General features: G+C 43.7%; 1 protein-coding gene across 3 annotated transcripts in view; it reads right to left on the bottom strand.

Moving 5' to 3' along the window:
- Positions 1-21064, bottom strand: part of SEMA4B (semaphorin 4B) — a 36240-nt gene extending 15176 nt beyond the window's left edge. Inside the window, exons 1-3 of one of the 3 annotated variants that reach the window (XM_031955610.1) lie at positions 20881-21064; positions 18018-18074; positions 9864-10167 (exon numbers count right to left, since the gene is read on the bottom strand). In XM_031955610.1, the coding sequence (XP_031811470.1) occupies positions 9864-9966 (103 nt within the window). In that variant the 5' untranslated portion in view covers positions 9967-10167; positions 18018-18074; positions 20881-21064. Of the gene's footprint in view, positions 1-9863; positions 10168-18017; positions 18075-19771; positions 20853-20880 lie in introns of those variants that run through there. The other 2 variants (XM_031955609.1, XM_031955611.1) reach the window with 2 other exon arrangements.
- Positions 21065-26742: the final 5678 nt, after the last annotated feature.

The raw sequence follows: 26742 nt of genomic DNA, 5'->3' as shown, positions 1-26742 counted from the left end.
TGTCGGTCTTGAGTGATCTCATTTCCTCCTCTGGGAACAAAACAGAACAAAACTGGAGAAGAAATGGAGTCAGAAGCTCCAGGCTCCTTTCTCTGTGGCTTGATTAAATAGTCACTTTACCCTCATCTGTGAAATGGGGATGATAATACACGTATTACCTATCTCACAGAGTGGCTGTGAAAATCAAATGAGATAATGGGTATAAAGAGGCTTTGTAAATTGTAAAGCACTAAACAATCATTGTGGCAGTATCTCTATCATCTACCCCAGCCGTGCCACATGGCAGGCATTTAATAAAGGCTTTTTAAAATGACTGACTGAAATAATAACTGACTACAAGGAAAACAAGCACTTTACAACTGGAGAACCTGAACAAGTTTGCAAAGCAGTACATATACATATAAATATATACACACACCTACATATACACATACCTACATATGTATACATGTGTGCTGTGTATATATAATGTCCCAAATATATAGGCAATGTCACCTGTACATGCATATGCATACTCACACCTACATTTATATACAATTACAAAAAATGTGTTCCTATGATATCTCAAATGTATGTAATATATGTATGATATCCCCTCTCTCTATATATATGTATATATATATATATATATACACATACATATTTAGATGTTACATAAGTAAATTTAAAAATTAATTGAGCCAAGACTCTGAGATATCCTATATTAGCTCATTTGATCTTCCCAGAAACTCTGTGAAGTGCTACAGATATTATTATGCCCGTTTCACAGATGGGGAAACTGAGGCTCAGAGAAGTTAAATGACTTGGCTAGAGATAATTAACAGATAATTAATGTTTGAGGTGATCTTCCTAACTCCCAAGTTCTATGTTCCATCCATCTACTAGGCCATCCCACTGTTGCAATTACTAATAATTAACTGAGCCCAGGTCCAGAGTAAAACCAACATTTTATCTTGAGAATACAGCCAAGGAAGGAGACCCAGACCCTTGGGCTAATATCCAGAGAGCCCAGTAGTAGAGTTTCCCTGGGATTGAGCTCCCTGGTACAAGAAGTTAAAGGGGGTCTTTCTTGTTGCCCTCAAAGCAAGTGAGCTGGAACTTTTCAGAATGGGTGAAGCTGCTGTAAAGAGCAGGAAGGATGGTGTTCTGATCTCCTGCTTTTCCCCACCTATATTAGCAGGAAATGATGCATTATTTGTCCAGCTCCCAACCTCACCTAAAATTTCTCCCAATCCTAGTGACTCAGGTGGAAACGTGGAGCTCTCTGAGGTGAGACAAGAACACAGCTCAACACGGTCCCCACCCTGAGCAGGAGAACAGTGACTCAGAGTCCTGCCCTCCCTTTCTCCTTCCTCCTTAGTCTCAGTCCACTGCCCCCTTCTCAACAGAAAGACCAAAATCCAGCCTCCCACACACACACACCTCTTTTGACTAAGCAAGAAACCTGGTTAAATATTAAAAAAAAAAAAAAATACCTCCAAGAATGGCAGGGTCTTTCCCTAACTTCCCATCAACTACACCCTAGGGCAAAGGTTCTTAAACTTAGCTTTTGTTTCAGTGTTTAGATGATTACATTTCAGTATGGTTAATTTCCTTTGTAAGCTGACATTTTTTTTTTACACATTTTAGAACATTACTCTTGAGAAGGTGGGGGTCCAAAGTCTTCACCAGTTACTAGAAAGTCTATAATATTAAAACGGTTAATGACCCTTATGGGCTTATTAGGGGGCAGGTGAGAAGGATACTCTCTAGAATGTTAGCTCCAGAGGTATCCCCCAACCTGACTCTCTAAAGGTGATCCTGTGAGCCATCTCATGCTCTTTCCCCCCAGCAATTTTATATCAAGTTACAGACTACATTGTCTCTTCTCCCTCGGACAAGGTGGTGAGTGCTGACTCAGCAGTGAATTGGGGCAAGTCTGTATTCCGGATGCACTTCCTCTTGCCGGCACCACCCGTCTGCCAGGGTAGGGAAGGGCCCGGGGAAGCTGAACCGGAGTCCACCTCTTCTCTCTGGGCTAATGCAGAGCAACACCCTCACCTCAAAACATCAGGCCATCCCTCTGGGTGAGGGGGAATCAGTCATTAGGTTCAGCCCTCAAGAGTGGAATCCCCAGAGGCCATGCTCTCTACAGGGAGACCTTTGGCTCTAAAAAGGTCTGAAAGATAACCAAAAGGAAGCTAAAAATAATAGGGAATGGATCCCTCAAACCAGATGTATCCATAAGCCAAGAACAGTGGGGTCTGAGGTGGCCAGAGTGGGACAAAGGCACAAGCTCCAAGCAGAAGCTGTAGTCAAAATTCACTTCCTAGATGTTCAAAGGCCAGATGGCAAGTAGGAAAAAATCAGACTCTGAGTCCTCAGGAAAATGTGCGTCTGAAGCACCTTGTTCCTCAGGGTCCTGGCACAAAAACTGTCTGCTGAGGGTGGCATTCAGGGGGTAAAGGAGCACCACAGATTCAAACTAAGACAAAATGAAACACAATAGTTCTCCCATTACTTAATTCCATCATCTCTCCAGTCACCATGGAGAGAATGCTGGATATGGATTCAGAGGAACTGGATTCAAATCCTAGCTTTGTCATTTATATTACCTTGGGCAATGTAAGGGACTGGACAAAAGGATCCCTACTGTCTTTTCCAATTTTAGATGGTATTATAATAATACTAATGGCTTGAATTTATATAGCACTTTAAGAGCTGATAAGTATTTTACTTTATGTTCACATTCACTCTGGGAAATAGGGGCTGATTTTTTTTAAAAAATTCACTGACCTCTGATTTCAGAATACCTAGAGTAGAAGCAAAACTAGGAAAATGACTCTGCTTTATTTTTCCTTTCCTACTGCTTCATTCCCAAGTGCTTGACCAGAAATAGCCTTTTTTTGAGTGAGTGGGACTGATTCAACACTACAAAATTTGTCAAGCAGCCTACACTTTCTGCTAGGTGGGCCTACGCTGTTCAAAGACTGGTCACTCAGACTGCATTTCAATCTGTTTTTAGACTGAAAGCACCTTTGTGTGAGAACTCTCTTTAGTTCCCTATCTTATATAGTATTTAGCACGAAGCTGACCTTTAACAAATGCAAATAATGGCAAATTCTCAATTATACAAAGTTTATACAAAATTAGCTAAACTCCTTGCTTCCTCTCCTCTGCCTTCTGTAGAAGTCTTTTGTCTAGCTGTGAACATTATCCACAGAAAATGGGCAAAGATAGGAAAAGGGAAATGAGTTAGTCTGACCTCTTTTTTAAGAGTTAAAGGTCCAATGGGGGGAAGGGGGAAGTTCAATCAAAGAAAACAGGGATTAAATGGCCAAATATAAAGTTTTAGGATTTTTGGTGTATTTAAATTACCTAAATGGTACACTGGATTGAGTTTGGGGCCTGGAGATCGGGAAATCTGAGTTTAAAACTGGCCTCGGATAATTATTAGCTGTGTGATCCTGGGCAAGTCATTTTAACTTCTGTATGCCTCAGTTTCCTCATGTATGAAATGGGCATTATAATAGAACCTATTTCACAGAGTGGTTGCAAGGATGAAATGAAATGTTTGCAAAATCTTAAAGCTTCATATAAATGCTAGTTACTATTTTAAAATTATTTTATTATAATTTTTCCTGCTATTATCATTGTCTTCTATCCCCACAAATAATACAAATATCCTGCCTTCCCCAATTCACTAAGCTCTTGGAGTTAGGATTCCTAATTTTTTTCTTACTCTCTGAGTTCTGAAATCAAAAGTCAGTGAACTTTTTCAAAAATCAGCACCTCCCAGGGTGGCTGTGAGGATAAAGTAAAACACTTTGCAAATGTTAAATGTTACTATTGTTATTCTATTATATCTCAATATTTCCTTTGTAACTATGTATTTCATTTTATGCATTTTAAAACATTATTCTGAGAAGAGATCCATTGGCTTCACAAGACTGCCAACCCGGTCCATGATACCAAAAGGTTAAGAATACTTTGCCTAGGTAGTTGAACCCTGAAAGAATACTATCAAAGCAAAAAGGATTTTTCTGAAGTGTACCACCATACAGTGTTTTGAAAGTCCTGTTTTTGCTATAGGCCAGTGATATTCATATGGGAGTATTCAAAGACTGCCCAAGAGAGAATCAAATATAAAGCTAAGAAATTTGGAAATATGAGCAATTTCAACAATGTCTTTTCTGGAGAAAAACCCAGAGACAGGAAGATAAAATTTCAGGAAAATCAACTAGACTCTACCAAAGCATTAGGAGAGGAAGAGCTAAGGAGCCCTGAGAACAGCACAGACCAAAAGTGTCTTGTCCTTCTGTCCAGGACCTACAAGCACCCCATCAAAGTAGGATTTTCCAAGTTCTATCTTTCTTTCCCAGAGGAACAAAATATAGTTGGGAAAAAATCAAAGGGGGGAAAAAAGAACCAGGAATGAGAACAGAGATGTATGAAGATGACCATGTGATATTGGTAAGAACTATCTGGGCACAGAAGGCCTTAGAAAACTTTTTTTTAAAAAAGGAGAATTTGAGAAATATCTTCTAACAGAATACACTTTCAGTGTATTCAGTACTACCAAGGGAGAAGTAAAAAACTCAGCTAAAAAACAAGACCGTTGAAAGTACATTATCAGAGAAATCCATTAGTCCTGACCCTGGGGAGGGGCTCTCTCATAGAAAGGTTCCTCCCAGCCTTTAGTTGGGATGGAGTGACCATAAGTCCTTTCTTAACTCCTACTGAAATGATGATTCATTCACACTAACATCTTACCAGTTTGGACTCTGCTCTAATGAAGACATGGCTTAACAGCAATAGCCACCATTTAAAAGTGCTTTGAGGTTTCCAAAGCCCTTGGTGTATAATATCTCATTTTGATCTTTACAACAACCTTAGGAAGCAGATGCTATTATTATCCCCATTTTGCAGATTACTGGGAAAACTGGGGCAGACAGAAGTTAAGTGATTTGTTTAGCATCACAGAGTAGTAAAATGTGCACTACCTGACTGCTCAGGCTTCAGCCAGAGGTGACACTGGACACAAAGGCTGAGCTGATCCCCTGAGCCCAGCTTTCCACTTGAGCCGCAGACACCTCACCATCAGGCAGCCTGCCATTGGCTGCAGGTGTGCCCAGGTACGCGCCTAAAGGTCACGTTTTGCTAACTTAGCATTGGACTCACATAGCATTTCAACATCTGGCAGAATATAGGTAACAAGGTGGACAAGGTGAGAACTAGCAGTAACAAGAGAGGTAGGTAAGGAATGGAAGGTGAGGTGGGGCCCAGAAGCCAATGAAAGTGAAAGACTTCTAGAGCTGAATCTTAACTTCTGTTTACTTTCTCTGAATTTTAGAGCATCACCAGTCAAGGCTACTGAGAACAGGTGAAATAAGGCTCTTCTAAGAATTTTCTTTTGATCTAGACATACCATATGAATAATTTCTTTAAAAAAATGAAGCGCAACAAACATGACAAATATGGAAATAATGTTTAGAAGAATTGCACATATTTAACCTATATCAGATTGCTTGCTGTCCTGGGGAGGTGGGCAGAGAGGAAAAAAATTGGAAACACAAGGTGAATGTTGAAAATTATCTTTGCATGCATACTAAAATACTATTAAAAAAGATTTAAGAAAATGTAAAAAAAAAAAAAAAAAAAAAAAAAAAAAAAAAAAAAAAAAAAAAAAAAAAAAAAAAAAAAAAAAAAGGTAGAATATTTCACTAGAGAAAGGTGAGTTAGCTTAGAGCCACCTGAAGAAAATGGGCATCAGGGTGCCATGAAGATACCTCTGACTCAGAGGAGAAAAGGAAAGACTCTTTTGGAACAAAGGCATCGAGCAGACATATAGACAAGCCTTGTAATAATAAGTTCCACTAGCCAGAAGGGAACTCTGAAGCCAACATGGGAAGGACTAACAATCCACACTCTGATCTTTTCAGTCCCACCACTCAGTGACATAAACAGAAAGTTTCATCCCAGGACACAGAGGGCACCGTGGCAGATTCCTTCTCCTAAATGTGCTGAGAATACAGCTTTCTATGCTCCCTGTTTTCCCAATTATAATCTAGAGCTAGAAGGACCTTAGATCCCCCTTAGTCTAGAAGAACTGAGACCCAGAGAAGGTAAATATTTTGCCCAATGTCACACAGCTGGTAAATGTCAGTTTCAAAATTACTGAGTTCAGTCCTTTTCCATTCTGGCAATTCTTGGGGCAGCTGGAGATTAATAACTCACTTTAATTATGTAAACAAGTAGCCCTAATAAAACATGTGAAACCTGAAGAAGCATTGTAGAGACTTGCTCTAACAGGATCCTGAGGTCCAACTGGTCTGTGTCACCATTTTTAGTCAGCACCACTCCTGGTCTTTAAGCTCTGGACAGCAGTTTAGTTCCTGAAGCTAGAGGTTACAAATGCAAGGAAATTTCTGTTTCTAATAAAACAGAACTCAAAGTTCCAAAGAAATCCTGGAAACATTTCCATTCACCAAGGCTAAATCTTTTCGCAAGCTGAGAGGTCCTGACTTGGCCAGCCACGGCCTGCAGCCCCCACTGTGGGATAGCCCCTCCCAGGCTTGATTTAAAGTCAAGCTGTGGTCTTCCTTCCCCAAACACCGGTACCACTGGGTGAGAAAAAAGAGTTAAGCTAGAAGGAGAACACATGCCCCACTAGCTCCATTCCCAGTGCCGAGCCTGCGTCCCCAAGCACAAGGGGTCCCAGGCAGATGTGGGATTAGATAGGCCATCATTAACAATGGCAGTGATCCCTCTGTTCACTGCCTGGTGTTTTGGTTTGAGACCATGAATAAAGACCAGAGTTTATAATAATCACTTGGATGCCTCCAGAACTCAGAGGTCATTTCAGGGAGGCTTTAAGTATGGAGAGGGCAGGGAAACCCGACAGTAGTATTTGAGCCTACTCCATCTCTCCATATCTCTGTCCCTGTTCCATGAGGGAGGGAAACCATGTCATTGTGCCAAGCAGTCCAGTGTGGCCATGGGCCCCAAGGGCAGATCCTCTGCCAGGAATATCTAACAAGTCCCCAAAGGAAAAAGCAGGAAACAGCCTGAGGCAACACTCCAGGGGTGAGACTATTCTGTCTCCTGGGCAGCCTCCCATGGGGACCTCCCCCTTCTATTAGAAACTGAATATATGAAAAAGGGAGATGAAAAGCAAAGTGACTAGACAGAATTAGTCAGCAGTGGCAAAGCAGCTGTGCCAACAAGGATGGAGGGGGAACCTGAATGTTTATAGGCACATGGAGGGGGTACATGGTGTAATGTAAGGATTCTTGACCTGAAGGACTCGGGGGCAGTGAACTTGGGCAGTGGGGAATACAACTTTGTTTTCACTAAAATAACTGAAATTTAGTTTTTCCAATAATAACTTTAAAATATTTTTCTGAGAAGTTCAGACTTCCAGGGAAGTCCACAAACCCCGTGCTGCCGGACTTAGAAATTAGGAGTCCCGGTGCTGATCTCAGCTCTCACATTTACTAGTTTGGGAATCTGAAAGAGAGGTGGCTCAAGATGAAGAAGTGACATTGCAAACTGATTCTACTACTTCTAAGCAAATCAATTAAACTCTGGGCCTCCATTTTATGCCCTTTATCTATAAAATGATGTGGCTGGACTAAGTGAACTCTTGAGTCCCTGCCAGCTCAGGGCCTATAATCTTTTAAGGTCTCTGTCTTGGTTCCCTCATTTGTAAAATAAAGCTTACTTGCACAACTTACCTCTTAAGGGTGTTGTGAGAAAAGTACTTTATAAGCCCTAAATTGTCATATAAATGTGATTACAAGTATAAGACGGTGTTTTTTTTGTTTTGTTTTGTTTTTAACACACATATTTACCCAAAAAAGTAATAATATGTACCAGTGCCCATGAGTAAAAATGTACACCAGCCGCCTGGGAAAAGCTAGACAATTGGCCATAAATGTGTTTATGAGCCACTTTGTGGAGGTGTGTTCTGTTGTGTGTAAACATGTGCTTACAAGCAGCCTGTGGAGGTGGGCTTGGTTATGAAAAAGCCATCTATATAATAATGACAACGTTCTATATTCCACAATTCCTTTCATTAGGGTTTCTCAAAGTTTACAGACAGCATTTCATTTTCTCATAGTCCCAACTCTCCCACCCTTCTTCCTAACCCAGAAAGGAGTAGGAAAACAGCAAATTAGTTTTCTCTAATAGAGAGTATCTCAATTATTCTACGGAAATAAAAATGGAGAGGGCCTAGCATGATATTGTACAGTGCTGGGATTAGGTGGGAATACTAAATACTTTTTAATGAAGATAAAAATGGAGGTTCACACGGTCATTTGTGACAGATCTACAAAGGGGGCCCAGGTTTCTCTCAAATCATCTCTCTCTCTCTCTTTGTAGCTCTCATTCATCAAGTACCCTGAGGTGCTAGGTACTAACACAATATGTTAAAAGACACAAGTCTCTGTTCTCACAGAATGATAGTATTGCCCTAGAGTTGTTATGTAGTTAGGAAACCACCCAGAACCTGTGTGGAAAAGTGGGTGTGGAAATGCATGTGGATTATACATCTTACAATAATAACAATAATCATACCTTCTTTTTTTGTAGGAACCTTTATTGGTTCCAAAGTGCTTTTACTTATATATCTACCCCGACCCTCAGAACAACCCTCAACATTAGGTATGGAAGGAACAATTTGTACCTCTGCTTCATGGATGAGAAAGGAAGAGGAAGGGAATCTGAAGCCATGGCAGGGTGAGGAGGGAAGCCATGAGAGAAAGGGAAAAGAGCCGTGGTGGAAGTCACAGAGTACCGTTAGATCATCCTGGTAGGATTACTGTTAGACTGGACTTGCATCTGAAACCGCCAACCTGTAGTATGTGGTTTGGGGGGATCTGGGAGAGGGGCCAGGTGGGAGGATTCCCAGGGACTCATTCCTAGTCCCTACCCAGCTGCTAGAGCCCAACCCTCCCCCTTCCCCAGGGGTCTTCATTCTCTCCCTTGTTCCTGCAGCTCCTCCCCATCCCCACCCTCCCCAGTCCCTTCTTGGAGAATCAGTCCAATGAAAGGGAGATGCAGAGAAAGGCTATTTCAGAGATGCTGAATGCAGTAAAAGTGAAGTGGTCCTGGAGAGCGCAGAGGGGCAACAGAAGGGTTTGGAAGGGAGAGGGCAGGAGGAGGACAATGGCATGCCAGCCAGGGAAGGGCTGAGCGGGGACCATGCCCAGCACCTCCGCTGGAAGGGGCGGGGAGGCGGCGGGGAGCTGCGGCTCCTTGGGCTGTGCTACAACTTGCCTGGAATACCAGAGCCCCAGTGTTTATGTGACTCTGACTGGCTGGGCCCCTTTCTCCCCACCCCCCTGGGGCCCGGCTCAGGGCAGGGCTGCAGGGCAAGGGCTCTGGTCAGCATCAAAGGGAGCGGGGGCAGGGGGTGGGGGGATGAGGAGGCTGACTACCGGCGGCCTTGAGTCCCTCTCAAAGAGACCGAATTCGAGGCGAGGGGAGGTGGGGGTAGGGAAGAGGGCTGCCGAGGGACTGGGAAGAGTTTCACGGACCACGCAAGAGAAAAGGAAGAAACCAAACATGAAAGAGCTTGGCGGGAGCTGAGGGTCGGCCAGCCCTGCCATGCTCTGACCGCGGGGGTGGAAGGCAAAGCTCCCGGGGCCTCCAATTCCCCCAGCATTCCCAAGCCGTTTAACCCAGGGGAGAGCAGCCCCCTCCCCTTCTTTCTCCTTCCCTCTTTGTCACCGGATCCCCCTCCCATTTCTTTCTTTCTTTCTTTCTTTCTCTCTCTCCCCTCCTCCCCTTCCCCCTCCAGGACCCCAGCCAGCTCCCCCTTCTCCCTGGCTACCGCAGGTTGCCCCTCCGGGGTGCGCGCCGCCAGCGGCCCCACTCACCGTAAGGCAGGCTGACCCGGGGCACGATCGCTTCGGACAGCGACTTGGGCCGCAGCAGCAGGAACAGGGCGCCCAGAGGGGCCAGCCGGCTCCCAAAGCCCATCACGGCGGCAGCCGGAGGGGAAGGAGGAGGAGGAGGAGGAGGCGGCGGCACCGAGGGAGCGAGAGCAGGAGCGAGCGAAGAGAGGCGGCTGTGGGCTGCAGCTCCGGCTGCAAAACTCGGCTCTCCGGCCGCTGCTCCCGCCCCCCGGCACCAGCCGAGCCCGGCCCCCTCGAGCTCCAAGCCCTGCCCCAACCTCCAGACCTGCATGGGGGGAAGAGGGGACAGGTGGTGAGCAAGGACTCCACGCGCGTGCACACACACACACACACACACACACACACACACACACTCTTCATTGATAAGGATGGAGAGGGATGAGACAGCACACTAATGCCAGGGGCCACCGTTCTCTCTTACCACTCCCCCACCCCCCCAGGCTGGGAGTAGGAGACATAAAGGCTGCTAACCCCGCGGCTCCTCAGCTTCCAGACACTCCGAGTGGAATAACCTAATCCTCTCCTCCCCTAACCTGGAAAAACGTTTTCCCTCTGGGAAAGGAAGATCTCATTCCCTAACAGAGATTTGAGGCAGTGAGCCATAATAACACGGGAAGGATCTAATGGACACTGAAATATTCATTGATAGGGATGAGGCTCAAACCAAAGTTTGGGGAATAGGGAATAGATCTGAATATTGAGTGACTCTTAGCTTTGGTTATGGAAGAACTTTTAAAAGATGAGTTGTCCAACAACTGAATAAACTCCTTGGTGAAGGAGTTCCCCAAGAGCTTTCTTTCAAACATGACCTCTGCGGTACCATCAAACTCTAGATTCTCTGTCTCCAACCCTCATCCATTTTCCTCTGAACTCCTGCAGTACTTGCAGTCAATAATATCAATTTTGCACTTATATACTGCTTTGTATTGTTTGCAATTGTTTCATATGTAGTTAGTCTCTCCAACTAGATTGTAAACTGAGGGAACATATTTTAGACTTCTGCATCTTGAAACAGTATTGAATGCTTATAAATGCTCAGTAAATACCTGACCTTACTTCAGCACTTGAGAGGAGACTGGTTGATTGGAATATGGCTTGACTGGGTACAGGATTTTGTGAGTGTGATGTGCTTCCTAACTCCTCCCCACAACCCAGCTCTTCCTTCTGCAACATCTCAGAACAAATGTTCTCTCTATTCTACAAGACACCATATCAAATTTAATAAGGGATACATTTGAGTCCTCTCTCTTATGTTCACAAAATCAGATGTACAAATACAGGTTAGAGAAAACATACAGGCTAGATAAGATGGAAAAGATATGAGGATTTTAGTAGACCAAAACTTCCATGAGTCCAAAATATGGAACACGACAGTCCCAGTCATAGGTTTGCATAATCCTGAATCTTTATAAAGAGAGCAGTTTTCAGAAACAGGAAGGTGATGGTTTCCCTCTATACTGAGGAAACCAGATTTGGAGCATCATGACCTGGGGCACTATTGCTTCAGACAGAGGCTTTAGTCCCATGACCTTTTTCTAGATAAACTGGAAACTATCCAGAGCAGGGTGACCAGAATAATTCTAGGTCTGGATGGATATACCATATAACGATCAATTAAAAAAAAAAAAAAAAAAAAAAAAAAAAAAAAAAAACCAGGGGATATTTATCCTGGAGAAAAGAAGACAGAGTATGACAGCTGTTTTAAAGTATTGTCATGTATAATAAGGAACAGAATTGCTCCCCTTGGCTCCAGTGAAGAAAACTAGGATGGGATCTGCTGAGAGATTTTGACTATGTGTAGGGAAAATTTTTGTAACAATCAGAACTGTTCAAAAGTGGAATGACCAGTCTTGGGGAGTGAGCTTCCCATTACTTCTGGTTTTTAAGGAGAAGCTGGATGTCCAAAGATGTTATAGAAGGGATGAATTGGGTTAAGTGATCCTGAAAGTCCCTTATAAACCAAAGATGCTGTCTGAAATGTATGAAGATAGTTATTGTCTCCCTTTAGTCTTCTCTCACTTAAAGACATTCCCAGTCCCTTAAACAATATACATCATCATTTCCATACTCTTTTTATTTTTAGTCTTCAGTTTCCTCTTCTTCTGGATTAACTCTAATTAACCGGTTCCTCTTTTAAGAGTCAATATTCCTGATGTGTTCTAACCATCAGAGTATTGTAGTACTGTTACTTAGATCCAAGTGCTATATTTCTATTAGTTTATGCTTTTTAAAAGTATCTACATATCACACTGATGATTACAATTGAACTTAACCAAGTCAACTAAAATCCCTAATCAAATGAATTCAAATCAAGACTCCTTTAGTCTATATTTAGACAATTTGTTTTTTGAAGCCAGATGAGGACTTTACATTTCTCCCTGTTAAATTACATATTGTTCATTTCTGTGCAGGATCCGTTGTAAATACCATGTTCATTTTGAATCTTGACTCTAGCAGCTAACATAACAGCTATCGTTCCCTGTTCTGCCATCTACAAATATGATGAGCCTGCCTCCTATGTCTGCATCTAAATCAATGATAAAAATGATAACTAGGGAAGGGTCAAGAACATAGCCCTGCAGAATGCCACTAGAAACCTCTCTCCAAGATTACATCGATTCATTAATCAGCTCTCTGAGTACAGTTGTTCAACCAGTTCCAAATCTGCCTAACTGTAGTATCATCCAGCCTACATCAATGTCAGTCAATAAACATTTATTAACTGTGCCAAATGTTGTGCTAAGTGCTGGGGATGAAAAGAAAGTGAAAATATAGTCCTACCCCTCAAGGAGCTCACAATCTAACAAGGGAAATAACATATAAATAAATATATACAAGCAACGAATAAAGAGGAAATAATTGAGAGAAGGAATAAACTAGAAATAAGCGGTATGGAAAAAGGTTTCCTGTGGAAGGTGGGATTTTAGTTGAGCCGTGAAGGAAGCAAGGAGGCAGAAATGAGGAAGGAGAATATTACAGGTGAGGGAAAACTGCAAGAGAAAATGCTTGGGATTGGGAAATGGAGTGTCTTGTTTGTGGAATAGCAAGGAGGCCAGTGTCACTAGGTCAAAGAATACATGGGGAGGTATAAGATATAAGAGTGGAGAAGTTAATGGGATGAGTTATGAAGGGCTTTAAATGCAAACAGATTTTCTACTTGATCCTGGAGATGATCAGGAACTTACTGAGCTTACTGAGTATGGGAATGACACAGTTGGATCTGCATTTTAGGAAATCACTTTAGTGGCTGAAAGGAGACTGACTGGAGTGGAGAGAGGCTTGTGGCAGGGAGACCCACCAGTTGGTTATTGCAATAATACAGGCTTGAGGTAATGAGAGCAGTATCAGAGGAGAGAAGGGGGCATAACAAAGTCTTGGCAACAATTTGGATTTAAGGGTGGGGGAGGAGTCCAAGTCACTTCAAGAGTGCCTGGGGGACTGGGAGGAGGTGGGAAGATTTGGGAGATAGATACTGAGTTTGGTTTTAGACATGTTGAGTTTAAGGTATCTGGACATAACAGTCCTACATCCTCCACAGATGTCAAGGTATATTAGTGTGTGTATGTATGTATGTATGTGTGTGTGTGTGTGTATATATATATATATATAATGTGTATATGTGTATATATATATATATATGTAATCCTATCACAAAAAAGGAAATGAAATTCACCTAGCATAGCTTCTTTCTAGGGCATGGATGTTAGATCCTTGGGATGCCTGCATTCTTTTTCTGGGAGCTCAGGTCCTTAAGTGCCAATCACTTTAATGTTTATTTTATCATTCTTTCATTAATTATTTAAGTGACTTGTGGATGAACCTAATTAGGCTGAAAGGGTTTTGAGTACCCAGGACCACATTTGACACTTCTTTTAAATCCCCCACAACATCTAGCATGATGCATACAACTAGCATTTATATAGAGCTTTAAGGTTTACAAAGCACTTGACATGTTATCTCACTCAATTTTCACAGTAATGCTGTGAAGCAGGTACTATTATTATCCCCATTTTACAAACAAGGAGATTGAGACTGAGATTGCCTAGGATAACACAGAAAATGAGGAAGGATTTGTATTGAAATCTTTCTGACTCTAGGTCTGGTACTCTAATCATTACACCATGTAGCTCTCCACATACAGAGGTACACACAGACACACAAATATATATGTGTATATGTGTACACACATGCATGTGTGTGCATGTGTATAGATATATACATGTGTATATATCTATTGGCAACTCAGTGGTATAATGGATAGGCACTTACCCTAGAGTAATAAAGATCTCAATTCAAATTCTTCCTCAGACTCTTACTATGCCACCTTTTTATATATCACTATATTACACACACACACACACATATACATATGTGCCCAGGATTATAAATTGAATATATATGTGTATATTATATGCATATTATATATATATTTATATACATGCAAGTATTTTCTCAACCACTCTCCAAGTTAAATGCATTATCATTTTTTACATTCTAGCACCTAATACAGTGCTTTGTATATAATAAAAATTTAATGATTGCTCAATTACTGAACCAAATGACAGGAACCCAATAGAAAACTATAGAATAAAAGAGGTGAAGGTTTTAAACTCATGTTTAAATGTGTGTATGTGTAATACAGTAACATCATGGTACCAAAATCCCTTTAATCTGTGTTGTTTTTATTTGGTAAGCTCATTTGTCCTTCCCACTGGACAAAGAGAAAAAATCTGTGAAGAGATATTTCATGGGCTGCATCCCACAGCCAGCTCCTACTATTCTCAAATGCCTGTGGACTCCCTCACTCCGGTGACCTGTGGATTCCTTCTACTCTTTCTTAACCACAACAAACTGTTTATAAGGATCTCAGGAAGTGGCAGAGAAGGGGAGTGAACAAATTAGTGTTGCTGTAGCTTTCTTTAAAGGAGACACTCTGGGGACTGAATGGGGCAGAAAAATTCCTGAGAGCAATGAACTCGAGCCACACTAAGGCCGAGCCCTGACCTCCCTCTAATTTTACGTTCCCCTCTCAAATCCACACACACAACTCTCACTATCACAAAGCCCTACATGCAACAAAATACAAACTTTCATAAATGAACCTACTCATTTACACATATATGAAAAACAGAGGAAAAGGGGAGAAGAGGTTAAAGAACTATGTGATATGTGAAGTAGGGACAGGGATAGAATAAAAGGGTAAAAAAGAAAAAAGACTACAAGATTCATCAGTATTAATAATCAGAAAAAAATATGAGCAATTATAGAATGGGAGAGAGGATGAAGGGAAAGAAGAGGGAAAGAATAATGGCTAAAAATGAAGAGAGATGGGAAAATAAAGCAGAGATTATTGAAAGAATGGAAATTTAGCATAAATCAAAGGAAAAAGAGAAGAGCAAAGAAAGGAAGGGGATATAGAAGCACAGGGATGAGGAGAATATCAATAAAGGTCACATTTATGGAAAGAGGCATCTTGGTGATAAATATTCATTAAACAGCCGAAGGGTAAATGGCACTTTTCCAGTTAATGTGCACTATGGGGAGGGGGTGGGGGACATGTTCAAAGGCTGGAGAAACGCTTGAGTTCTTCTTGATTGTAGGAGTGGTTGCTAACGAATTGTTAGCTAGGATGACAGCTAGGATGACAACTCTTATGTCCATCTAATCCCTGCTCCCACAATTCTGCACTACTCTTTCCTTTTGGGTCCTAACTCCCAGCACTGCAGAGACACTAAGGTGGGGGTCTGGAAACACTGATTTTTCTTTCAATGTTTCTTCATTCTCTTTTTGCCTCTCCACCTCACCAGGCCTAATGAAGCTCAAGCCCAGCCCTCTCCAGCCCTTCCTTCTGCCCCGAGGAAAGGGCCCGAGCTCCTCCCCACTCTCTGGGCACCGGGCTGGCAGCCTGCCCAGCTGGGCCCCAGAGACACGAACTGGCATTCAGCCAATTTTTTCAGCTCCCCGGGCTCTGGCCCGCTGCCACCTGCACCACCCCCTGCAGCACCCCACCCCCTCTTCCCTAATACTCGCCAGGGTGCAGCTGTGGTCCTACACCACCTTCCAAGAGTAGCTTCCTTTGCCCTGGTCTCTCTCCCTGGGGGTTAGGGCTGGAACTGAGCTACAGCATGGTCTCATTCTGCAAAGGAGGTCCGGGTGACACACCCACCTACTGTGTGCTTTTGAACCAGCCAATGGTGGGCAGGCCTAGGGCACTGCCAGCTTCCTCAGAGCAGAGTGCCCTCTTGGGTATCCATTCAGAGCTTCAGAACTAATAAGGCCTAAAACTCAATCTGATAGACTGCTTTCTAAAAGGCATGAATCAGAAGGTACCGGTGGTCTCATCTGAGTCCCCCTCACTGGATCTCCGCTTTCTCTTAAACCCTACCCTCTGCCTGCCCCCAACCCTCTGTCCTTTTAAAATTATACCTAGTCTTAGAATTTCTTAACGAGATTTGAAGTCAAAGGACCTGGCTTCAAACACTGACTCTGCCACTTAAAGTCTGTTAAAAATGTTAAGTGCTTTGGAGAACTCACTTTCTAGACCTCGGCTTCCCCCTCTATAAAAAAAAGAGGTTCTAAGAAGAGGATTCCAAATTTCTAGTCCTCTGATAACAGCTGTATTTACAACTAGCTCAACCCCAACAATCCCTACTCAGTTACCTCAGGTTGAATTCTTCCTTCTTTGGTCCTTGGGTTTAAACTTCCCCACCGCACCCCTCCCCCCTCTTAATCTCAGGGGTTTCTCCCTCATTTTGGGGTGCTAAGGTCCAAGTAATTTCAGAGGAAAGGAACCGGCCCGTCCAGCTTGGTGCAATCAGCCTAAGGTGCTGAGGGAGCCACCGAGTCACCCCCGCTCTGGGCCAGGACCTGTTCAGACCTGAGCTGGCCACTCCCAGGGAGGAGAGCCCCCACCCCCTACCCTGAGGGGTTATGGTGCAACCTTCAAAGTGCGACCTGTCCCTGCGCCAACAAGAAGCAGCCACCCCAAGAGGGGTTGTGTGCCTGCCTGCCTGCTGCAGAGGGGATGGCGAGGGGGAGGAAACAATTAGCCTGGCTGGTGCCTGGCGCCTGCTGCCCCAGAGGGGCACCTGGGGTGCCCGCTGCCGCTCTGACCTGCTGCTGAACCACAGGCACCTCGCCGTGCAGCAGAGTCCTCCGCAGGGCCCTCCTGGAGTTACCACCCGGGTGAGCTCCACTATTTCTCAGGCTTTAGGAGGGCTGAGATCTTTCTCTTTCTGACAGCCCAGTTTCCCCCCCCTCAGGCCCTACTCCTGACCACAGACACCTGGACATTGCATCATCAAAGGGGAAGGGATCCACCAGAGCCCAGCCTTCCCACAACTCCAGAGCCAATCACTGCCTTTCCTGATCCCCAAGTTCCCTCCCACTGTCAACCTGTCCTTTCCTACATCCCCTCCAGGCAGCACCGTCACCCAGAGAGGGGGTGCGGTCCTCTGACCCCTGTATTTTCTCAGTCACCTTAGGTCACCTAGGCTATGGCTTTAGTTATCCCAAGAAAAGACCTGTTCTTGGGTAACACACAAATCAGTAGAGAAAGTTCTGCCCTCTCTGGGATGGCCTTGGAGCGGGCAAGGGCACTGGAAGGAGGGAAGGCTGCCATTTATCTCCTCTATTTCTGAAGGCTAGGCAGTAGCCCTGAACTCTCCATGGTAACTGACCCTCAGAGCAGGAATGTCCCTCTCCCAACCCATTTGCTGCCACCAAAACAGTGGCTCCAATAGCAAGGGGGAAGGTATTCTCCCTGTGTGAAGATGCCCTAACCAAAGCACTGAGTCTGAGCAATATCTGGCCTATGAGCAGTGCCCAGACCCCCTTATGCTGCCTGGAAATGGCACTCCATCCAGCCTTCGCATCTGGGGCCGAATAACTCCCAAGAGTGAGTTCTGAATGGATTAGTGTCCTGGATCTGGACTAAGTGAGACAGGGAAAAAAGATTCACTGGATAGATATTTGTCCTTTGGAGCTATCCAACATTCACACCTATCTTTCCAAATGTTCTCCATCTTACAGGGAACCAGCTAAGCTATTCAGAAGCAGGGGAAGGGAAGGAGGGAGGGAGAGAGGGAAGGCAGTAGACATACTGGAGAATCTTACCTTTCTTCTTGTAGAGAAGAATTTCCGTAACTACTTCCTTGGTCTATCCACTACCTGCTGAAACCAGACAAAATTCTGTCAGTTAAGTAAAAACTGAACTTTCTCCTAGCAAGGCAAAGTAATGTGTTCCATCACCACAAAGTATTAATATGTGAAAAGGATAATAAGACACATTGCTTTTTGTCCTTCAGGGAATTCCTTCCCCTCAAACACCCAAACTATCATATGCAAAAAGGCTTAAGAATAATCAGGATTATGTCCCAAATTGCATCATCATACTTGTAGTACAGGAAAATGTTGGCTACAGAGACAAAGTTGTTTTGGGTCATGTCTGATTCTTCCTGAAGCCTCTTAGGGTTTTGTTGGCAAAGAAACTGCAGCAGTTTGCCACTTTCTACTTTAGCTCATTTTACAAATGGGGAAACTGAGGCAAACAGGGTTATATGGCTTGCTCAGGGTCACACGGCTAGTGTCTGATGCTAAATTTGAACTCAAGAAGATGTCTTTCTGACTCTAAACCCGAATTCTCTGCACTAGCGGCCTTTTGTAGACAGGAGAGCTGAGTTCAAATCCTGGTTCTATCATCGTGTGACCTCAAACAAATCACTTAAATCTCTCTAGGCATCAATTTCCTTATTATAAAATAAGGGGATTACATTCAATGATCTCTAAGATCCCTTCTAGTGCTAAAATTTATGATTTGAAGATCTATGATCTTAGAAGTCTCTCTACAATAAAATGTAGTCCACTAAGATCTCTGGAGATCTATAATTCTCTGTTCGTTTCAGTTTTTGTTCTAATCTCTGAGATCTGGATGTGTTAGAGTAGCTATTCTTTCCAGCGGGGGTCCCAAGAGTTTTGTGGATTAACCTTAATCATATTTAATAACTAGGTAGGATTGGGTGAAGAGGTTGAAATTTGAAGACCTTTTTCCTTCAGAGCTGCATCAGCACATGTTCCCATGACTCAAAAACAAAACAAGATAAAATACAATTAAACTTTTTTAAGCAGGCTGGAATAATGCTGCTTTAGGTCCGTTTCTTGAACTGTTTTGGTTTCTGAATTACTTTAGAATGGTCCACAGAATATTCCTTGCTTTCTCTCCTTATCACACCCCTAACCATTTTTTTTTTTTCAAACTAAAGCTTTTTATTTACAAAACATATGCATGGGTAATTTTTCCAGCACTGACCCTTGCATAACCTTTTGTTCCAAATTTTCCCTTCCTTCCCCCCATCTCCTCCCCTAGCTGGTAGGTAGTCCAACACATGTTCAATATGTTGAAATACATTTAAATCCAATATATGTGTGCATACAGTTATCTTGCTGCACCCTTAACCTTTCAAAAGAAATTCTACTACTATCACCACCATCAATGGGACCACTACTAGGAAAAACTAATGACTTATTTTGATGCAGCATTTACAAAAGCACTTTCCATAACAATATAGAAACTCTATACCATAAGGACAATGTGGGTATTGAAATCCAACTTCTCTGCTTCGGGGCAACTAAGGAATTTTCCTGGCCTATACAAATGCAGCCTCAGTGCCTTTGGAAACTCCAGGCATTTTTGAGTAGTGCCAAATGATCGGCTGCTCTGGGGATTTATTAAGAGCTCTGTTGTTTAGCACTGCACTCAAGCAAAAGTCCTCGGGCATGGCACCAACACGCTAGGGAGAATGAGGGGTGCCCCCTCTTTTTTCAGCTCTCCCCAAAAGGTGTCACCTTGAAGAGTAAAAATGAAGGCTCACCGCAGGGTGTTGTGGTATCCTCATCTCTCCCTAGGGGGATATAGCCTATCATCAACCGCTTAAACCCCAGCAGATCAATGCAAGCAAGCAAGATTAAAGAATTCCTAGAGCTCTCCATAATTAGAAAAAGAACGGCACTCCACTCTGCTGACGTGGTCCTTTATGCTTGACAAAGAACTTTCACTCACTATCCCCACAGTGACCTTGCAGAGTGCTGGGGTACACATTATTCTTCCCATTTTATAGAGGGGCAAACTGAAGCTCAGAGGCGAGTCAGGTGTCTGGATCTCTAGGCCAGGTAGCTATTTATTGTGCTTGGCTAGCCCTGGAAAGCTCCGCGTCTTGTTTTCTCCCCTATAAAGTGAGGGGGTTGGACTAGGGAGGTCCCTCTATGGCTCCTGGCTGAAATCTACGTCCCTGGGATTCAGCGCTGCTCCCTAGGTTCATCCCCGCCTTGCGCCCACACGTCCAGGCCCAAAGGTCACTCTTCCACGCAGGCTCAAGGGAGGCAGGAATCAGCCAACTCCTCGCCATGTCCGCCGCTTCCGGGCCCAGACACCGGCGAGCGCGCGCACACAGGCCCCTCTAACCCCGCTCCGCTCCAAGGCAAGCGCCCCGCCCGGCTGGGCCAGCCCCACGATCCGGGCACAAAGCTCCGCTCTAGTGGATCGGGAGCTTGGCCCCCGGTTGCCATGGGAACGCGGGACCAGCCTCCGGCACTGCCTTAGCAGCTGGGTCACGCAGAGTGCCGGGCCTGCCGAAGCCCTCCCTTCGCTGGGGATCGCCCCCCCCCCCCCCCCCCCGGGGGGGGCCCCCCCCCCCCCCCCCCCCGCGGTGGTCTCCACTTGAGAGAGGCCCCGGGGAAAGGGAGCTGCGGGCCAGCAGCCTCGTTCAGCCAGCCCGCCCTCTGGAGCGGAATCGGAGCTGGGACCGGGCAGGGAGCAGCTGGCGGGACAGGAGGCCGGATGCACCCCTCAAGCGGGCGTCTCCGGGGAAGCGCAGAGCCACCCGGCGGGAAAGGCTGGCTGCTTCTCCGTCCTTGCAGCCAGAGGAAAGGCCAGGCGTTCTCCTGACCCGCGCCCCTCCCCCCGTTCCCAGGAAGAGGCTACCTGATCCCGAGGAAGCTGCTTCCGTCGGCGGGTTCTTCTCCCTGCGGCTGGGGAGCCCCCTGCGCCTGCCCCCCCCCCGCCAGCCCCTTCCCTCCGGATAACCCGCGAGAATCGGGCTCCGCCAGCCTTCCCCACGACTCCAGTCTCGGGAGCTCCTTCCCTGCTTCCTGTCCCCGTAGAGGAGTGGGGCTGGAGCCGTCCCACCCCCTAGTCCTGCGGCTCCCAGGAAATGCAGGGCCCCGAGCCAAGGCCCCGCCCCCTCTGTTTACGGGACGTGTAAGGTGGCTCCTGGCTGCTCTCCTCTGCTCAGGTTCGCCACCTCGTCAGCGTTCCGGTTTCTGGCAGGAATCGCGTGCCCCCCCGCGGGGGGGGCGGGGGCGCCTCTCGGGGACCCTCCTAGCTGCGGAGGGAGAGGCGGGGGGTGGGCAAACGCGAGGCCGCGGGGCACGCTGACGGCGCAGGACCTCAGCAGCGCGGGCCCGGCTCCCGGCCCTCTGCGGGGCGCCCCTTCCCCCGGGGCCAAAGAAACGGGCCAGACGCGCCGGCCCGGGCTTTCCCCCCGCGACGTCGCGGGGGTCACAGCGCCGCGTTTGGGAAGGACGGACGACCTCCGGGCCGAGGTCGGCGAGGTCCGAGCTCACGCAGCCCCAGGCACCTCCTGCCGGGTGACCCCCCGTATTTGCCTTAATTCTCGAAAGGGGAGGAAAAGGAAATGGCCCCCGCCGTTACCAAGGACGCCCCAGGCACCGTGTGGGAGTGCGACGGGCCCCGGTCACCAGGGAGCAGGCCGGACGACGCACTCACTTGCCCTTTGGGGTCGTAGGTGGAGAGGCGTCCAGGTACTCCTGGAGCTGAGGTCGGGAAGGCCGCAGATCCAGAGCCCAAATCTGCCGCCTTCTCCTCCTCTTTAAATGGGAATTACAAACTATCCGTGCTGTCATCTGCCAGACCCAAACGAGATCACATACAGTGCTCTGGAAACTTTGAAGCGCTGGGTTTCTTTTTTTTTAATTTATGGAATAAAACAAGCATCTCCATAAAACACTATTTTGATTTTACTCTTAAATCCACCAAAATTATCAGGTCGATTTCTATTTTCTTTTCCTTTTGGGGTGCACTTGCTTTCTTTTTTTTTATTTTATTTTTTATCATTTTTTTTTTTAATTTAATAGCCTTTAATTTACAGGATATATACATGGGTAACTTTACAGCATTAACAATTGCCAAACCTCTTGTTCCAATTTTTCACCTCTTACCCCCCCACCCCCTCCCCTAGATGGCAGGATGACCAGTAGATGTTAAATATATTAAAATATAAATTAGATACACAATAAGTATATATGACCAAAACGTTATTTTGCTGTACAAAAAGAATCAGACTCTGAAATATTGTACAATTAGCTTGTGAAGGAAATCAAAGATGCAGGTGGCGCACTTGCTTTCGATTGTCGTTTCTGTTACTTTTGATGTGGATTTGTAATTTCTATGGTGTAACAGATTCCCTCTGCAAATGCAGATTGGCAACTCTTTGGCAGTTTTTGATTATGAAAAGCTGACCAGGCTCAGGATTCACAAAGCTAGTGCTTTTCAGAGGCTTGACTAGTATCCTGGTCTTTCTAATGGAGATTGGCCAGCCTGCCATGCACACAGCATTCCTTCCTGCTGTGTGAAAATGCCGTTTAATATTATATTAAATTGCTTTACTTCTCTGGGGTTGGTGCTCTTTGGGATCCCTTCCTCTCCTTGATCCTAATGATTTTTAATCCTATCTCTTACCGATGATTTGCCCAGTAACCTTAGATAAGACACCTGGATTCTGCGTCCTTGTTCCTTTATCTTCTGAGTAGGTAATAACACACAGGGCAGTTCCGGTAACAACCAGTTTGAGATGTCAGTGGCTTGAACTGGCTGGTCAGTGGGACCGGCTGGAATTACAACGGCTATTTTGTAAAGTTGGAGGATTCCCAGCCCTTTTCATTTCTGCAGCTAAGCTCTTGGTACTCTTCTCCCTGAGCAGGACAGAGATTTAAGTGTTTGGAGACACTCAGTCTCTGGACTGCCTGTTTACCAATATCGTTCTTCACTTCTATCTGGCAGGATCATTCCTCATGTTTGCAAAGGGTTTTAAGATCATACAACCAGAGTGGCTAAAACCTGGAAACTGAATGGATGCCCATCAATTGGAGAATGGCTGAATAAATTGTGGTATATGAATATTATGGAATATTACTGTTCTGTAAGAAATGACCAGCAGGATGATTTCAGAAAGGCCTGGAGAGACTTACACGAACTGATGCTGAGTGAAATGAGCAGGACCAGGAGATCATTATATACTTCAACAACAATACTACATGATGACCAGTTCTGATGGACCACGCCATCCTCAGCAACAAGATCAACCAAATCAGTTCCAATGGAGCAGTAATGAACTGAACCAGCTATGCCCAGGGAAAGAACTCTGGGAGATGACTAAAAACCATTACATTGAATTCCCAATCCCTATATTTATGCCCACCTGCATTTTTGATTTCCTTCACAGGCTAATTGTACAATATTTCAGAGTCTGATTCTTTTTATACAGCAAAATAACGTTTTGGTCACGTATACTTATTGTGTATCTAATTTATATTTTAATGTATTTAACATCTACTGGTCATCCTGCCATCTGGGGGAGGGGGAGGGGGGTAAGAGGTGAAAAATTGGAACAAGAGGTTTGGCAATTGTTAATGCTGTAAAGTTACCCATGCATATATCCTGTAAATAAAAGGCTATTAAATAAATAGAAAAAAAAAAAAAAAAAAAAGATCATACAACCATTTGTCATATACCCCTCCCAACAATCCTGCTGGTAGACGATGTCCATTTTATAGCTGGAGAAATTAAAGGCATTTTAATGGTTAAACAATTTTTCAATATCGTTGAGGCTGCCCATGGCAGAGTCCATTTATATCATTAATCTAGGGCTGGAAGGGACTTTAGAGGTCATTTAATACAACCCTCTTCTTTTATAGCTGAGTTCTGAACTCTGTGTGGTCACATAGATTGGGGCATAGGCAGGATTTAAACACAGTCCACAGTAAATTAGGGGACTGGACTTGAAGGTGACCTAATCCAGTCTTCTATTTTTTACAAATAAGCAAACCAAGGGTCCAGGAAATTAAGTAATTTACCCAAGATTGCACAAGCAGTAAATTTCAGAGATAGGATTTAAATCCAGATCTTCAGAATGGAAGTCTGAAAGAGTTGGGTTCAGGTTTTACCAGTGACTATATATACTGTTTATATCCTAAGCAGAGCAAGTTCTTATCTGCATGGGTAGAGGGAGGAAGGAACTTTTTCATGAGGAGCTCCCTAGATCAACAAAGGAACTGCTAGGTGGTGCTATGGAGAGCCCTGAACCTAAAATGAGAAAGACCTGAATTCAAATTCAACATCAGACACTAGCTGTGTGACCTTCAGCAAGTCACTTCTCCTCAGTTTCCTCATCTGTAAAATGAGGAGCATAATACCTTTTAGAATTGCTGAGGATGAAATGAGATATTTGTAAAGCACCTGGCACAGTGCCTTGTACACAATAGGCTCCATATAAATGTTAGCTGTTATTATCATCTTTCATTTTACAGGTTAGAAAATTGAAGTTCAGGGCATTTTGATTTCTTGACTATGGACTATAGAGTAAAGAAGGATAAAACCATATTTTTCCCGAGTCCAAATTTACTGTTCATGTCAACTTGGCTGGACTTGGAGGTAGAGGTTCAGGAGGTAGGAAAAACTGATTATACTGGCTATGTGATTTTGGGTAAATCACTAAATTTTCACCTTGGTAAAATGAAAATAAGAGCAGCAGTATGAAGAAAGGGAGTACAAATGCAATGTGTGTAGAGCAGAATATAAATGTTATATTACAATGCTTCTGACAGATTTCTTCTGCATAATAGATCTGAAAAAGAAATTATCACAAAGGTATCACCCCATAAAAGAAAAATTAATTCCCATCCCACTATCCTATAAAAACAAAGTAAAATTGCCTATTCCTTAAAAATTGTCTGCATTGGAGGAGGCTTTTAAAAAATTATTTGTTGAAGAGGCACAAAATGTCCAGTATCCAACAAATGTACCTTTTGTACCTTTTGTTGGAGGAATTGAATCATACCAGTATTGACATTTTCACCACAAACAAAACCAGAAGAAGAAAAGACATTGCTGCTAACTGGGAGAACAGATTATAAGTACTCTCTCTATAGAAGCAAAGAAATAGCTTAATGGAGTTGATTTTATTTTGCATTCAAAGGCAAATAAGAAACATAATTTCCTGGGATTCATTTACATGTCCACTAAAGGACCACCACAAAATTCTTTGCATCTTGTACATCGACATCAATTGTTAAAGATGAAAAGTTTGACACTAAACTGGATAAGATCTTTAAAATTAAGTCAACATAATCTCTGATAGTGATTTCAGTATAAATCAGGAAAAAAGGATGATGAGAAATTGATGAGAAAGCATGGTTCCGGAAGCATGATCACTTTCTTTGAGAAAATAAGTGAAGGTGTTTGACATGGTGAGCACCAAATAACATCACCAAAAGGAAATAGATTATATTTTAACAGACAGGAAAAGACTTGTCATTAATACAGGATTTATACCTGACTCAGCTGTCTACATACAGTCAGACCACTGACTTGTCAAGGCAAAGATTAGAAGCAGTAAAAGGCAAGAAGAAAGAAGAATGATGAGAAAAAGATATAGTATACAATTGAAACTAACTATTTAAACAAGTTGTTAGCAATGAAGACAACAGAAATAAAAATGGGCACCAATTACAATTTTATACAGGGTTTAGTTGTTGCAAATCTATCACTACAACAAGCAAATTTTTTTTAAAAAGCCAGAAAATGTCTTAGTCAGCAAATGTATGACTTGATTCCCAAATGGACTGAGGCAATTGCTAAAGGCAATACAGGTTTTCAATATAAACTCTTTTGTTAAGTCTTACATAGAAGAAGAATGGACACATGGGCAGTAGAAAGTAAAACCATTTTAAAGAAAGCTTTGCAAAAGATTTAAAGTCATCTTGGGGGCATTAAAAGACAAAAATGGAAGAATAACCATTAGAAGAGAAATGGAAAAGATCTTTAATGTTTACTGTAACACTTTTGTCACCATCAGGAAGAGTAGAATAACCATATTTAGATATTAATTCCACAGTCTTGGATGTAATTGTAGGGGAGGTAAAAATGACATTAAGGAGAACAGATAGGAAAAGCAGTTGAAAGAGTCACGTGTATATGGAGGAGATCCATGTTAGAAAAGGTATGATTGTAAAGTTTTACCAAAGAATCAATATGCAAGGTATCTATAGGAAGGGAAATTATTAATGGTGTGTAAACCAATCTTAGATATTATAAATGTCTTGCTCCCCCAAAAAACAAAGACAACTACTAGCAACCAACACACTTACTTTTCCTTTTATACAAAATGTATTATTACTAGAGAACAAGCAAGCAGCTAGATAGTACAGTAAGTATATTGATCAAAAGTCTTAAGGCTAGAAAGACCTGACTTCAAGTGTGAGCACCTACTGGGCAAGTCACTTAATCTTATTTGCCTCAGTTCCTCATCTGTAAAATGAGCTAAAGGAGAAATAGCAAATCAGAAGTATCTTTGCCAAGAAAATCCTAAATGGGGTCACAAAGAGTAAAACACGACTGAACAACAGAGAACAAGTAGATTTTTGTTTCAGCAGCAGACCACATTCTTAGCATTTCACAACTGACTGAAAGATATACAGAATATAAATTCTACAGTACCTATGTTGACTAATTTTTTTAATTTAGCAGATTAAAAAGCCAATTAAAGAC

This window comes from Sarcophilus harrisii, chromosome 2 (assembly GCF_902635505.1).
Source record: "Sarcophilus harrisii chromosome 2, mSarHar1.11, whole genome shotgun sequence".
NCBI lineage: Eukaryota > Metazoa > Chordata > Mammalia > Dasyuromorphia > Dasyuridae > Sarcophilus > Sarcophilus harrisii.
The sequence above is the reverse complement of the archived record's forward strand: the minus strand, read 5'-3'. Positions and strand labels throughout refer to the sequence as shown.